Source organism: Polypterus senegalus, chromosome 9 (genome assembly GCF_016835505.1).
Source record: "Polypterus senegalus isolate Bchr_013 chromosome 9, ASM1683550v1, whole genome shotgun sequence".
Classification (NCBI taxonomy): Eukaryota; Metazoa; Chordata; class Cladistia; order Polypteriformes; family Polypteridae; genus Polypterus; species Polypterus senegalus.
This window is the reverse complement of record NC_053162.1, coordinates 171202010-171218798: the sequence shown is the minus strand read 5'-3', so window position 1 is coordinate 171218798 and position 16789 is coordinate 171202010. Positions and strand designations below refer to the sequence as shown.

The 16789-nt window shown below is 35.7% G+C and overlaps 1 protein-coding gene across 1 annotated transcript in view; it reads left to right on the top strand.

Annotated features, from left to right (window-relative positions):
• cbl (Cbl proto-oncogene, E3 ubiquitin protein ligase) overlaps positions 1-16789 on the top strand; it is a 97905-nt gene that overhangs the window by 35879 nt on the left and 45237 nt on the right. The window contains exon 2 of the mRNA XM_039764228.1: positions 229-476. Within this exon, the coding sequence (XP_039620162.1) occupies positions 229-476 (248 nt within the window). The remainder of the gene's footprint in view (positions 1-228; positions 477-16789) is intronic.

The following is a 16789-nucleotide window of genomic DNA, read 5'->3' as shown; positions in this document are numbered from 1 at the left end:
GCAGAAAAAAATTCCTAAATTCATAGTGTTTCCATTTATATTTCAAAGCATACACCATACTTTGCAAGACTGACTTAGATAAATTGATTTTAGGAAATGGGGTTTACTGTGGTGAAGAAATAAAATTTTGAATCATATGTTGTACCTGTAAAATACACTGGCTACAAAAAGTTTTGGATTTTTGTATGAAAATTGATTTTAAATATCTTGCTTTGTTTTTCTTTGAAGGTGGTTCGGCTGTGCCAGAACCCAAAATTGGCATTGAAGAACAGCCCTCCTTATATCCTGGATTTGCTCCCTGATACTTACCAGCATTTGCGGAGCACTCTGATTCGCTATGAGGGCAAAATGGAGATGCTGGGAGAAAATGAGTATTTCAGGGTGTTCATGGAGAATCTAACAAAGAAGACAAAGCAGACCATTACCCTTTTTAAGGATGGCAAGGAACGTATGTATGAAGAAAACTCACAGCCCAGGTATGGGTTAGGGTGTGTTCCCATGCACAGTGCTAATGCACATTGTGAAATGAATGTGTCTGCTCTTCTTTTCAGAGTAAACTTATGTTTCTGAAATGTAGAGAGGTAATATGCCAGCAGGTATCCACCAAACAGTTGCAGCATTTGCAACTCTTCATTGGTGAAATGTTTAGATATTCAGACTAAACACAACTGTGCAAGACCAGCCCCTTATTCATATGAGGTTGCCATGTTACCGTTGTGTTCATTTATGTTGCTGATCAAATTTTACTATTAAGTTACAAGTATGTCCCCAGTTGGCCACTTTAGATGTTTTTCTTTGCGTGTATGTTATGATCAGTGTTTTTCAGTATTTTTTTTTTTTTTGTCATGGTTGAGTTGTTTGAAAATGTTCATATATATGCTGTGGAATTAAAATTTGCCAATTGTTTTCCAGTTGGTAATGATTTCAAGGAGTTGAATAATTTTATTGTTATTTTGTGACACAATTTTTACTATGAGGGTTGCCATTTTAAAGAACAATTGTGTTGGTTGTTGGTTTGGTAGTGCAGAGTGTGACATCACCAAAGCGACAGTATAAAGGTGTTATTGTGTGCATTTATGGATCATGGAAATTAACGATAGCCCTAGTGTTGGAGTGTGACTATTTAGTTTGTGAATATCAGTTTAAGATCTTGTGTTTAATTTAGAGACTCTGATTCTTGGTTAATCCTAATTGATATTTTTTTGGTATTTTTTGATCTCATCACAGATTTTGATGACATCTGCTTCTTTTCATTAAAGTCATACTGTCTTACTCCTTGACGTAGTGTAATGTGATGTTAAAGTTGTTTAAATAATGCTTTAGTTATGCTGCTTTCATTCACTGGATGTTGACTGTTTATCAGTATTCCTTATTTTTATTTTCTAGGTTAAATGGTTATATAGGCAGCATATTTTTAATATTTTGTTTCCTTCTTATAGACCTTGAACTTGACTTTATTGCCAAATTTAACAAGTACATGCATTAATACAATGAAATCTTGCCTACAGAATGTCTCCTGATCCTAAAATGTATGAAACACAGTGCATGAAGATGTTATACAGTGTTCAGTATAAAAAGACATAATGTACAAGTACAGTACAATATATTTACAATATGATGTACTAGTAAACAATGTGTAAATTAAAAAATAATCGCTGCAGATGTGCAATAATAGTAATAGATTATGAGACAGAGGCTCATGGCAGAGGTGCATGGTTTGTTTACTAGTCTTACTACTTGTGAATAAAAAGCTATTGAAGAATCTGGTAGTGAGTGTCTGTATTGAATTGTATGTCTTGCCTTAGAGCAGTGAGGTGAATAACTCCCAACTGGATTGGTAACAGTCCTCTGTGATTGAACAGTGGTTCACACAGAATGGTTTAATGTATTTGAGACCACAGCAGATGATATCCTGTGCCAGGCTCTCTGTTCTCAGTACTGGATTCCTTGGGGAGTGGTGTTGTCATACCAAATGGTGGTCCTGTGTGTAAGGACACTCTTGATAATACAGCGATAGACATTCAGAGGCTTGTCTCTGATGTAAACAGCAGTAGTATGTGCTAGTGGGAAATTTGATTTTATTCAATTAATGAAAAAACTCCCCATTAAATAAAATAGGACATACCTGTTCATCTTCAGTTCAAAAGCATAAACATGTTTGGGGACCATGATAGGATTTTCTTGAAGTGATTTTCAGTGTAACATAATTACACATAATTCCTGTGTTTGGGGCATTTTAGGCATATGATGGGAAAGTTGACATTTGATACTTTTGACAACCCTATCACATAATGCAAAATATCAATCGGTATTGATTGTAACATTTTTTAAACTGATTCAATGTTTATTTTTCATGGTATCGATTCTTCAGCCTACATATGAATGTACGTCGGGTTCGTTTTAATTTTTGGGCTTTGTAGGTTGGCATTGGGTATGGCTGGAGTTGCAGCCCCATTTCCATTACATTAAGTGTGTAAACTGTTGCATGTGAAGCAGGGTTGTGAAACTAATTGCTTTTCTACAGGTTAAAACGTTTTTTGTTGTCCAGTGTTTAGTGCATTTGGACAGGGGTCTGCAATTGTTTTTACCTGTAAGACAGTGCTATTCTGCACTGTTCATTTTGGGTGATCAATCTTTAGCACTAGGGCTCTTTTGGTCCCTCGATTTTTAAACCCTTTCCATGACATGTGATGCGATAGCATGTTACTTTATTAATTTTAAAATAATGAACCAAGTATTTTTTAATTATATTTACTATTTAATCTAAGGTGCTATAACTCATCAGTGCTTAAATACAAAAACAGTCCTCAATACTATTACTAGTATAGTAGGAATTAAGTTGTGTAATGGTGACTAAAGGAAAAGTTGATTGGACTTGGCTGGCAGTGGTGGCCACTTCACACTTTGTGTCTTGAATAGAGCAGCATAGTGCATTTTCCTTTGAGCTGCAACATGAAAAGCGCAACTCTGTACACCTGTGAGTTGTGATTTGAATGTGTTTTTTACTATGATGGCCCTGTTTTGTTGCAGCTTCCTTATACTATTAGAGAAACCAGTTCAAAATTCAGATCTACCTGTATAAGATTATGATGGGAACTGTAGTTTTTGAGATGTGCTGTAATGCACAATAAGGTTAACGCCAAGGCTAATGACTACTATTTCAGTTAATTTTTCTAATGGATTAATGACAAAAATGTTTTTTATCAGTGTGAATATTTTTTCTTACATTATATGCTGTATTAAGTATTAAAAATGGTTATCAAGTTTCCATAATTTTCTTAGTATCATATTGAAGTTTGAAAGTTTGGTATTGTGATAATCCTATTTTGTGACACAACGAATTTTAGATTTTTTTAAAATAAACTTTATATTGTTTGCTGCTGTTCAAGCTAGGTCTCGGTTAAAGTCCATTGCATCAAGGATTTTGTTGTCTGCATTACTCATGAACAAATGAGATTAAAAACATTTCCTCAGATATCAATACAGCCAACACAAAGTGAGCAAAGTTACAGATTTCATTTTCATAACCTTAGAGAATTGTTGCTTCTGTGACAACCAGTTGTGTAGTTTGGCATCCCCAGTGACTCGGCCATCCTCGTCTTGAGTTTTCATGTAACAAAATCAAACCGGTTTGATTTGTGCCTTAAGTCGTAGGGTTGGGCTTATATGTATGTATGTGATATCTGCAAGCCAATGAGCACATCCCTAGAAGTACAGAGCATACAGTGTCTCCAGAAGTACAGTTGTGCTTGAAAGTTTATGAACCCTTTAGAATTTTCTATATTTCTGCATAAATATGACCTAAAACATCATCAGATTTTTCACTCAAGTCCTAAAAGTAGATAAAGAGAAACCAGTTAAACAAATGAGACAAAAATACAGTATTATACTTGGTCATTTATTTATTGAGGAAAATGATCGAATATTACATATTTGTGAGTGGCAAAAGTATGTGAACCTCTAGGATTAGCAGCTTTTTTGAAGGTGAAATTTGAGTCAGGTGTTTTCAGTCAATGGGATGACAATCAGGTGTGAGTGGGCACCCTGTGTTATTTAAAGAACAGGATCTATAAAAGTCTGCTCTTCACAACACATGTTTGTGGAAGTGTATCATGGCACGAAGAAAGGAGATTTTTGATGACCTCAGAAAAAGAGCTGTTGATGCTCATCAGGCTGGAAAAAGTTACAAAACCATATTTAAAGAGTTTGGACTCCACCAATCCACAGTCAGACAGATTGTGTACAAATGGAGGAAATTCAATACCAACAAAGATCACTCCAAGAGCAAGGCGTGTAATAGTCGGTGAGGTCACAATGGACTCCAGGGTAACTTCTAAGCAACTGAAGGCCTGTCTCACGTTGGCTAATGTGAATGTTCATTAGTCCACCATCAGAAGAACACTGAACAACTATGGTGTGCATGGCAGGGTTACAAGGAGAAAGCCACTGCTCTCCAAAAAAAACACTGCTGCTTGTCTGCAGTTTGCTAAAGATCACGTGGACAAACAAGAAGGCTATTGGAAGAATGTTTTGTGGACGGATGAAAGTATAAATAAAAGTATCCTGATTAATCTTTGTATTACCTTATTCATGTGGCACCGATGTTATGTTTAAATGTCAGTAAATAAATTTGATCTGTAATGCCAGCTGGTAAAATAAATAAGGCAATCCATGGTAGCGCTGCACATATTATACTGGTACTAAAAAAGTACTGATATACCAAATTTTTATTATGGTAGTGTATCAGCTTTGTGTTAATTTTGGTGCCGGAAATACAATGTTTCATGCAGGCCCAGCATGTTTGTAGTTTGTCATCAGACCACCTAGGGGGACAGTCCTCCTCTCACCTTATAGGCAGCAGTGCAACATCTGTGTAATCAATTACAGAAGAGCCAGGAGGCCCACACCTGTTCAGGCAGAGGAAAGGAAGCAGCTCGGTAGTGTTTTGGCACTGCTGTGTGAAAGCTGTCATTGGTTCAGAATTCCAGAATGGTGATCATATCATCATGAAAGTCCACAAGGCTAAGGAAATCTTCCCATTCTTATTATATTGGGGGAACCTCCCACCACAAATGAAATTCAGATCTTGGGTTTAAGAGAAGGACCGATGGAAGTAGTGTATTTTAGACTATGATAGGAATAATGTCAAACCACATCAAGAAGCCTGTATATTATGATGGGCTATTTGTTCCTTGTGATTTGGCGTGATTTGGCTGTAGAGGTTTGGGTAATGCCAAGGGCCAAATTGGGACCCGGCAGTGTGTTGCTGTATGAGAAGACTGTTGGGTAACTGCTACATATAAAAATTTAATATGTAGCTGTAGAGACATTGCAATATGTAAAATACATTTTCCGTCTTTTTCTTCCTCTTTTGGCATGAGGTCAGTTTCCAGGGCATTTTGCCCCTCTTCCTTTCACACTCTTGCTACTGAAGTGTGTGTGTGTTTTTTTTTTCACTTTTTGAACAATGCAAAACTTCTTTTAGACCCATTCTTTTAAATTTAGTATAGTACCTTAATAGCCTCCAAATATCACCAATATTTTAGATGACAATTTTTAAAATGCTAGGGGACTCCACCCCCAGGTTTGGTTTACCGGATATACAGTTTAAAGAGAGTTTTTTTTTTTTTTTCATGGGAATTGTTACATATGCATTATGTTAATTTTTACTTTAACACTTGTAAAATGTACGTAAAGGATGTATAACGCTGCTCGTGTTGTGAAGGGGGGGCAGCTGAATGCACACTAAGGAGATGCCATCGGATCATCTACTGGCAAGCTGCGTGTTCGTTTTTGTCACGCTGCACGTCAATTATTTAAAAGCCTATATAGAAGCTGTCCTTTTGCCACTTCGTGTCTCTGCTGCTCATTGTGAAGGGGGTGGCTGAACGCATGCTAAGGAGTTGCAGTCGGATCATCTGCTGGCTTGTTGCTGCTGGCGAGCTGTGTTTTCTGCTTGTCACGCTTTGCATCAATCATTTCCAAGCCTGTACATCAGCTATCCTTTTACCACTTTGCGTCGTCTTCCATTCATGTTGTGAAAGTTTGGGGGGGTGGATTAATTAAGGCTGACTGCATGCTAAGGAGAATCGGTTGGACCATCTGCTGGCTTCCTGCTTCTGGCAAGCTGTGCATTCTGCTTGTTGTACTCCCGGATCTTAAAACAACATGATGTCTGTCTGCCAAAAGCATTCTAACTTCTTGGGGAGATGTCTGTGAACTTGTTTTAAATGTTGTCTCATTGTCTTGTCTCACGTGACTTTAATGTGTCTCTCATGGGACGTCAAATTGTCCTCCGAGAAGGTCACGTCTTGTCTCCCTGGTCTCCCTCCCAGGATTTTTTATTTTTTATTTTATTTTATTATAATGGAGAGAGAGTATTTTTTTCTAGAAATCCAGATATTTAATCGACAAAATAGTCCTGGGCAGTATGACCAAAATTCTATATCACCGTATTTTTCAAAATTATACCTGTTTCACGGTATTCAACGGTATTTTTTCCCCATGCATGAGTGGATGTTAACCACATTTTTCACTTACTTTTCAATTACTGCCGTAGACAGGCTAAGAATAACCTATTCCGCTGTCATGAGAATTGTACATTGTACAAAAAAACATTTTAATGTGCACACAAGTATTAATACAGGTTTGCATGGCTCTATAAAGTGATAGTTTTCAAGGGGGTGGCACTAATGAAGAGAAGGAATCACATTGCATGACAGTTGCAGTCAAAATATAGAACCTTTTTATTGAACAAATTTTGCAAACAACTTAAACTAAAATGTTAACATATGTTCAACCATCCAAAGAGACATTTAGACTTAGTAAAATATCCAGTGGTGCTTGTCAAAAGTTGTATTGCACCGAAGATGTCTTAGAAAAGGAATAAATAGTAAATATTTTTTGTAAACCAACTACACTTTCTGTTAATGTTAACAATCTCTGTCCACTGACACGTTAAAGTGACTTTTTAAACAGCTTTACCATCATTAAACTGCATAATATTTAAACTAATAAATAATAACAAAATAAATAATATTGCAACTTCCAGTAATAATACTTTTACTTCAAGACTTCAATCCCAGGTACATTACACAGTATTCACCAAATAAAAATAAAATCAAATAAAACAAGTGCAACTTGGTGACGACATCTTTACCAACTGAACCATCATTTAGGCAAATTGCATTAATATGGACCTTACTTCAAGCTAAGCTATATACATAAATAATAAAACTGCAATTTGCATTTATAATGCTATTTGTGGTGTAGCCCTACGGAATTGTATTAGGGCCACGGTGAAAAAAAAAAAATATGGACACGGAAGAAAAAAAAACTATGTCGAGAATAAAGTCGACATGTTGACTTTACTCCCAAAATTTCCACTTTAATCTCGACGCTTATGTCAAGAATAAAGTCGACATTTTCATTTTATTCTCATAGTTTATTTTATTATTAAAGTAGAATGTTGTAAACTAAACTTTATCCTAAAATCAATGTTTGATTTACTAGATTTTTCTCAACCCCTGGCATAAGTTAATGTAGCACATTAAATGCTTTGTGTTATATGTTCACTGACCCAGTTGTTAATCACTACATGCTTCTTAAACTGACTTCCTCTACACTAAGAGGAGGTGCAGGCAGTGATCGCTGTACAGAATACATTCACTTCATGGTATTCCTGCTCTCTGAAAATTTAGAATGCTAAGATATATACTTGATATCATTTTTGCAGATGAAATGCATTAAAACAGGTATTAAACATGCACGGTGGTGTGGCGATAGTGCTGCTCCCTCGCAGTAATGGGTCCCCAGATGTACATTCAGTGTAGAGAACTTTATGGCAGGTGTGATGAGGCTCCAAAAAACTGGATGTATGACTGGGTATCGCACAGGTTTAACTTAAATATTGTGTAAATGTTGGGTTCGTGAGCTGGTGGTCGGAGACACGAACACAGAATTCAATGGATGTTCTTCTGAGCGGGCTTTCTTTATTGCATGTGTGCTGTCTCTGTCTGATGTACCACACCCCCAGTTCCTATCCTTCCTCTTTCTTTCTCCACATAACCAATCACCACACGATGAATATCTTTGTGAAATTAAAACTAGTTGTAAACTTGGACCACGGATTGTTCAGAACTTTGGGGGAAAAAAAAATCTTTGTTATGCTTTGTTTAATTATGCCATCCATTCAGGGTTACGTCCATCCCAGCAAAAATTGTGTGCGAGGCAGGAGCAAATCCTGAACGCCAGCACATCGCAGGGTGAATATGAGCAATACATACACTAGCAGGGTCAATATAGCATAACAAATCCCCACATCCTACATGACTTTGAAAGGAAACTGAAGCACACCGAGTAAGCTCACCAGAAAAAAACATGCAAATTCAAGGTAGGGAACACCCAAGACCCCCTTGCTGCAAAGCAGCAGTGCAACCTCCCACCACCGTGCCCCCACATGATTAATACATGCTTTAATGCATTACATCATGAAAATTATATCAAGTATTTATCTTAGCATTCTAAATGTTCAGGGAGCAGGAATATCATGAAATTAATGTATTCTGTGTTCTGCCTGCGCCTCTTCTTAGTGCAAGAGGAAGTCCGTTTAAGAAGTGCATAGTGATTAACATGGCTCGGGGAACACTTAACACAAAGCATAACATGATGGGGTTTGAGAAAATCTAGTAAATTTAAATATTCATTTTAAGATGAAGTTTAGTTTATGATGTTCTACTTTAATGACAAATTGCGAGAATAAAGTTGAAATGTCGAGAATAAAGTCAACATGTCATCACACTATTGCACAGTACCCAGGTACATTACACGGTATTGAAAAAAAATAAAACAAGTACAACTTGGCTTGCAGTATTATCCAGTAGTATAGAAATAGTATTCACAGATTTGAACATAATGGTTCACATCCGACCTTTTAAAACCAAAGTATCTCCAGCAACGGACGTAACTCCTTTTTTTCGGCAAAAGTTCTTCTGTGTCATCATGTTCAGCTTTATTGTCTGCTACAGCTTCAGTTTCGGAATGTTCTCTGGCCATTTTCACTGCGCAATACCTCCACTACCGCATGTACTCCGTTGCATACGTGTTTAGCGGTGTAGCAGTAAAAAGGGCCCCCACGCAATACCTCCACTAACGCATGTACTCCATTGCATGTGTGTTTAGCGGTGTAGCAGTGAAAAAGGTCCCCCTTAAGCAGTTTCCCGCTGCACCACGTTCCAAACGTTGTTTAGGCAATTTAAACCAGTGTTGCAGTATAAGAATAATCCATATCATAACAAAAATAAAAAAACGGTTTTTGGTATGAACCGGTATACCGGCCAACACTAGGACAAAATTTCAAAATGTGCCTTAAGCATTGCTCCACACTAATGTAGTATGTCCTTCAAACGCCACTCACCTTTTGGTAAATTATTCTCCTCTCAATACGCAAAATATAGCTGTCACCCCATTTGTAAATATTGGTCTCTTGTCTGCTATGTCCTCAGTTCTGGAACTGTTTGTTTTTTTTTTCTTCTTCTTCTTCTCCCATTTCCCTGTTTATATACTAATTGAGCTTTCTTCTTTTCTTGTGTTTCAAACTCTAATCTTGAAATAGAGTTTGAAGTGGAGATGTATCTTGAAAGTGAATTCCTTAAGTGCTCGTACATAATCTTGGAGCTGTGAAATGATGCGCCTGTTGTGTAGAAGTCTGATGATAAGGAAGTGGCCATTGAATCTTTGCTTTCAGAAGGGATTTGGTTCTTGGGTGGTTCAGCTGTTGTTGAATATATCTTATCGGCCAGAATTAACAGTACAGTAGATTGTTAATTCAGTCTGCGACCGCTTTATTGAAGGAAAACTATGGTAAGTTTGAGGTAATCACATAACTTCTCCTCATAACCTTTCGAATTATCACTCTTTGAGAGTGTTGTATTAATATTTGATTATTAGTTTATCATAGCATTAAAACCTAGAAAGCAGTGTCTTGATTTTCCCATTAGTACCAGTGCTCATGACTGCTAATAGATTAATCAAGGAATAATTTGTATCTCTAATCCTTATCATTTATGACATACATTTTTAGCCATTAGCTTACTTGCGTATCTCATTTCATGCACTAATCTGTACTTTATGCCTTTTCATTTTACCATCTATGCTAATTAGTGTTTTTTTTCTGATCTGCCAGTGCCATTATAGTAGCTTCACTAATTTTTATCTCCACCTTTCTTTGATGGTTAGCCTGATTCAATGTTTTCATAGTTCTGTGCACTTTGAAAATATTAAGTATTGTTCCAGTCATGTTGTCCTTGGTCTTGCAATTACTTTAAGCTAATTTTCTAAATATGCACCTTTCACAACTTTGTCAAATCCTTGATACTTCAGGTTGAGTATTCTAGTACAGATCATATATTATTGAAGAGGGTACTTCTTTACTTTTTCCTTTAGGGTAAGAAGTTATTATTTAAGATATTATGTATTTTACTTTTACATTGAAGTAGTGAAATATCATGGCTTAGAATAATTTAAGCATTAAATTTTTTTGTCCCCAGTGCGTGTTTTTTTTCCTCTCTTGTCACAGAAGTTTTAATATAGTTTGAGTCAAGAAATGCAAACCGAGCTTCTTTGCTGTTTTGATAGGCAGCTGTCTTAAAAGGAAATGAGGTAAGAAGTGTTGGGTTATAAAAAGCTACTTATTTGTGTAAGCAAATGTTAGTGGATTAGCTGGACAAACTGCGATTCTGCTACTTTTGCAACTCCTTTTACTTGAATGTGTGCTGCTACTCTGTCATCATTTGTCTTGTGATCTCTTATTGCATTTAAATTTTAAGCCCCCAAGGCAGATTTGCGAGTCTGTCAAAGACAGGCCTGTTTGATTTCAGCTTTGGCAGTGGTTAGTAGTAATTATTAGCAAGGCATCCTGAAGAAGCTGACTGCTGCTGCCGGGTTAAGCACAAGGAAAGCAGTGTACTGTGACATACGTGGAGATCCTCCCATTTCAATATAGTGCTGTATTTGTTTTCACAGACTTTCCCAGCTTGTGACTTGCAATTTAAATCTTCTTCCTGAACAGCTGAACTGAGATAGTGATGGAAAAGAGACTGACTGAGTTGGAAGAGAATAAATAAAAGGAAACTCAAAATGTGGTGGAAAAGCTGAAAAGTTTGAAGCTTCATTGTTGTGTTTTGTGCCTCACTAGTCTAGGGCTTGTTCCTTAGACTTTATCAAATGATTCTTCTTGTCTTGTCTTCTGGATAATATGGTCCAAATAAATGCAACAGTTTATACCATAGTTTTCTTCTGTCATTCATAGTTGTGAAAGCAGGTTATGTGTTGCAAGTTTTTTAGCACATGCAACAGAGAGTTTAACTGAACTCTGTACATTTGACATACTGTATAAACCCATTGTGGTACTCTGTGATTTTGAAAGGTAATTATACTTGGTTATTTTTAGGGATAAGAAATTGAAGCAGGTCTACATTCTGATATTCCTTACTGTTCTTGTGAGTTCAGAATGCAGTAAGTTCTGTAGGAAAACTGAGTCCCTTAACCTTTACAACTTTGTGAAAAGGAGAACTTAGAAAATATGCTGTAAGCCAGACTAGACACTATTGCAATGTAATGATTAAAGTCCTGGAGTTCCACTTCTCAGTTCTAGATATGATCCTTGTTGTAATTTTTTGTGTTTAATTGTAAATCAGCAGCTGAGTGATTTTAAAACTGGCTTCCAATTAAGCATTATAATATACTAGACATTAAGCCCGTTACAATAAGAGTTTAAAAGAGGACAAAAAATGGGCCCTCCCCGAATCTCTACAAATGCTCTACATCTAACTGAAGACAGGAGTGAGAAAATATTAAAGTCAAACTTCAGTATCATTTTAAACTTTTTGCCAAAGAGTGCTGGTACTCATGACTTCAACAAAATAGAAGCATAAAGAAAAATCTAGTAGCACAAATTTGATGAGCATTATCTCCTCCAACCCTCCAGAAACATCATGTATGCATTTAGTGAGCACATTAAGCACAAATTTGCTTTTTTTTTTTTTTTTTTTAAACTGTTAAACTTTATTATGGACTGAATAAGCAATCTTATTTATTCAAAACAAACATCCATTTCTGGCGGGCATTATTGGTTTTATTCCTTGTTCATGTCTTTCCTGTAATCGGTGTATACTGCTCATATGTTGGTATCCTGATCAACAAAAGTTGTAAGATATCATGCTGCTTGCAGTTTTGCTGCCTTGTCACGTTTTGGAGCAGATAACAAATGCAATTATCATCTCTGCTCAGTGGCTGTTGGTATTGTATGTTGGATTTTTATCTACATTGTTCTTCTATATCAAGCAAAACAGTGGTCAAATCTTTGTAAATAGTAGCTCTTCAGTTGTGTTTGCAATATGTCACACTGACTTTCTGAGCCATTCTTTGTTACTCTACTGTATCTGTTACGTTACTGCAGTGTCCAGGGAGGCTTGGATGTAAACAGAATGATGAAGTACAGAGTTGTGCTTCGCTATGCTAGTACATTTTAAATAGCAAACTCCTGGTTATAAATACTAAATTCCCAGCTTCACTTCACTGTTTTCAGAACATATGCTTTTAACAAGGGTTAGACTTGAATGATCATTAACTGAAGTTTGAAGTGGAATGTTTTCTTAATTTTAAGTACTTTGGCTATTTCCTGACTCCTACCTGTTTTGTTATTCTCTGATCATCTACATGTCTGCCTTAACTGGGTTTCATTGTTGTTCACATCAACATTTTCAAAACATCTGTTTCTTTTACATGAAACTTGTTCATGCTCCATACCTGATTCCACTGGGTAATAATATATTTTAATGCTTGCATTCATTAACACGTTTTTTGTTTTTTCTTGTCTTGTTATGTTAGACCTACAGTTACATTAATTAATTTAACCTATGACAAAGTTATGTTCTGTACCAAAATAGCTGTGCTAAGTTTTTCACTTGCTACATTTTAATGTTTGTGTTTACACAACTCGAACACTGGAGCTCCTAAATCCAAATTCAGAATTAATTTTTTAAAGGTGCAAATGTGAGCAAATTTAAACTGTGGAACCCTATGTACATATTAAAAATTTATTTGTTGAGCAATAATTAGAACATTTTCTGTCACCTGTGGTCACAAACTCTGTCATGACTGAAACAATAAGGTTGCAAGTAATGGTGCTTAGTTGCTGAGATCACAATCTGTTAAGAAAGCCTCATAGAGTAACTGCTGCTTCTCTTGACTGAGGACACAATGAAGAGATTATACCCTCTCGACTAGCCTGGGTGCCCCTGTGTCTCCTCTGGGAGTAGGTGGAGGAAGTTGCTGGAGATGGAATAGGCTGGTTAGACCATCTTGGTGTCTAGCCACTGCAACTCTTGTTGGGGAAAATGAATTGAAACAGTTGTTCTATGATAAAGTAAAAGCAGCTTGCTTGTTTTAATTTTATTATGAAATACTTTCTAGAAATAATTTCTCACGATTGTGTTATAAACAGTATAGGGTGGTTTAGATCAAATTATGCAATTTTCATTACGCTATAACTTGTTAGATAGATACTTTATTAATCCCAAGGGGAAATTCACATAATTCAACAGCAGTATACTGATACAAAAAAAATTAAAGATTAATAAAAATTAAGTTTATTACATAGAAAATTGCAGGAAAAATCTTGAACCATTGAGAAGTATGCACACTGACAACATGAAGAATCGTCTTCACTCCAAACTAGAATCGTCCCCGCTTAAATCAGTCATCCAGACAATCTGGATCTGCATAATTAGATCTGGACCACCCTGTATATGTTTGGAAGATTTTTCTTCTTTTTCCAGACTAGTCTGCAAAAAATTGTATTTTAGGGGATAAAATATAGTTGTAATAAGGTGTTCCATCCTTATACTGGAAAACATAAAAATACAATTTTTAGTATTGTTACTCTCCTTTTCATGTGTCTACTGACACAAGAGTGTTTTAGCTGAACTGTTTTACTTACATGTTGCAGCTTTCACTAAATGTTGCCCTAAAAAATAGTTCTAACACGTCTTATTTCTGCTACAGTTTTCAAGAATTATAACTTCTTGTATATGTTTGACATTGTATATCTGATGCAGTGGCCCACTAGACTGAATTTTCCCTCTTACATGGTTCAAAGGCTTGTTAGAAAAAAGATGTATGTAATATTTCTTTCTCCAGTGTCACTGAGTAAGTGAATAAGCAGAAGAGTGGAGACGGTCCGATGAAAATATTTAGCACATGCAGTTTCTCTCTTGAATGTTCTCTGAAGGAATTTTTTTTTTCTTAAATGTATGGTGAGGTGAAATCCATTGTGCATAGTTTTGTGGAGATTCGGTGAAATCTTAAGAATAAATTGCGTTTCATTTCTTTATGCATCATTTCACCATTGAAATACTTTACTTTTTACAACTGAAAAGGTGTGGACCTTTATTGTATGAAGGAATTGTTTCCACTATAGAAAAACTTTGACAGTATGGTTATCAGAGAAGCAGAAATACATGCTTCTGGAAGAAGTAACTAAAGTAACATATTAAACTTTTAAAATGAAAAACCATAAAAAAAGAGGAAAAGGGTATCTAAGCAGCTTTCAGGCAGGCATAGTCTGCTCTAATGGAAAATAGTTGACAGGACTTTGTTTTTAGAGGAACATTTTTGGCTTTTGACTGAAGGTCTTTAAATAAATAAATTGATAGGGGGTGTGTGTGTGTATATTATTTATATTTATACACACACAGTAACACGCACAACGGAATGACTAAAATGTAAGTAAGTTAAACAGAGAGAAGATTTCTGACTCTGCAGTCCTATTCTTAAGTGAGACACAATACTGTCATATTGCCATAGGTATAAAGGAGCCCTTATAATGCTTCCTGACACACTTGTGCTGAATGATTCGATGGCTGAAAAGTGCTCATTGTTGGTGTGTCAGAGAGAGAATGTGCAGCATTGTTCATAATGACACTCAATTTTGTTTTAATTCTCTTTACTACTACTACGGGGTGCAGAGTGCATCCCAAAACTGAGCATGCACTTTTAATTAGCTTGTTGATTCCGTGGGCCTCTCTTCAGTAATTTAACCCTCATCTGAAAGGTTCTCACACTTAACAGACTTGTGCTGCTTATAAATTACAAACCTGTTTTAAAGCTTGCATATTCTGACACTGAACTTATCCATTATAATTGTATTAGTTTGAAAAGGCAAGCATCCTTTTCAATGGATCTATTTTTGTTTACCTTTTAACTTATTGACAGAGAAAACCCAAACCTGTAATTTTTGTCTATTGGTCAGGCTGAATATGTATCAATTTCCCAAGCATTCTTGAGTATCATCTGCATTGATTTAAAACCAAAACGCCAATTTAATTTAATTTTAGCCTCAGCACAAGATTTGATCTTTTGTCTGCCAAAATCTGTGACACTCACTAATTTTAAATTGCCACCACATGTATTGCTTTGTTACTTAATGGTGATCTTTATTGTCAGTTGTAAAATGTTTCAGTGTTTTAGTTAATCTTTATTAAATCCATGGATGACAAATTATATTTCGTGTACAACATATTGTGATCTAGGAAAATGCATCTAAAAAGCGTAAAGTAATGTGATATGCGGAAATTAAACAACCTGTTCATTGCTCTTTGCCAAACCAAATAAAACACTGCAAATGTGTGATGTGGTGTGCTTGTTGTATTGCAACATGATGGCCTGGAGTCATTGTGGCGGCAGTTTGTATTTAGAGTATATCTGTTGCCAATAACATTTTTAGAAAGCTGCCTAGAAAACATGTAAGCATTGCGCCGGTTACTAAAGTGGTGTGTCACCTGAGTTTTTGCCTTTGTTTTTTGTATATCTTCCTGTTACTAAGTTATATTAACTATTTCCTAACAAACCTTAAATTGAAAATAATAAATTATTTTCTTATCTGTTGAAAAAATGTTTTTCTTGGTGTCTTGTTCTAAACCAAGGTATCTCTAGCTGTATTAGCGGTGTATTTGTAGTACACATATCCACAATTGAGAGCAAATTAAGTCAGTTTGGGAGAAGACGTGGAACAAATCCCAAGGATAATAATCTACAGATATTACTATAAAGCTTAAAATATTAGTATCTTTCTTTTTTTTGTTGTTACTATTTATCTAAAGGAATATTATTATACATTGAAGTCGAGTATCTTTATTTGTTGGGCTTGTCTGTAAATTTTTTTTTTTTTTGGTCCGGTAGACTTAGACCTTAATCACTTTTTCACTTTTAGTGCAATATTAAGAAAAGTGCTGTTTTAGCAAATTGAGACATTACAGTACCAGTATCATTTATGCAGAATCTTAGGCTTTTTCATGAGTGTCACAGCTGATTATTTTCAAAGTATTTAACTTTCTAAACTTTCACTGCTACAAACTTCAATATTAAACTGTTAATCCACAATTTATGCTAGTTCTTTTTCAGTGGAGACCATAGCCAATTCATTCAATCTCTATTGTAAAGTTGTTCTAAAAAATAAAAAATATGTAAAGATGAAAATTCCATTTCATCAAAGGCTTATTAAAATAAGTGGCCTAATGTGATTTTTTCCATTTTACATACCTGTTTAAAATCATAGTTGGTTATGTCCAGGGCAACAGATGTGAGCGTTTACCAGCTAGTTTGAGATGTTTTCCTACACTGGGCTGGGCAAAAATTTAAATTGTTTAATTTTACCTTTTAGAGTTAATAAATCAGTTTGGTAACACATATCAATGTATATTTTTTAAAATGCTGGATTTTCGTTACCAGA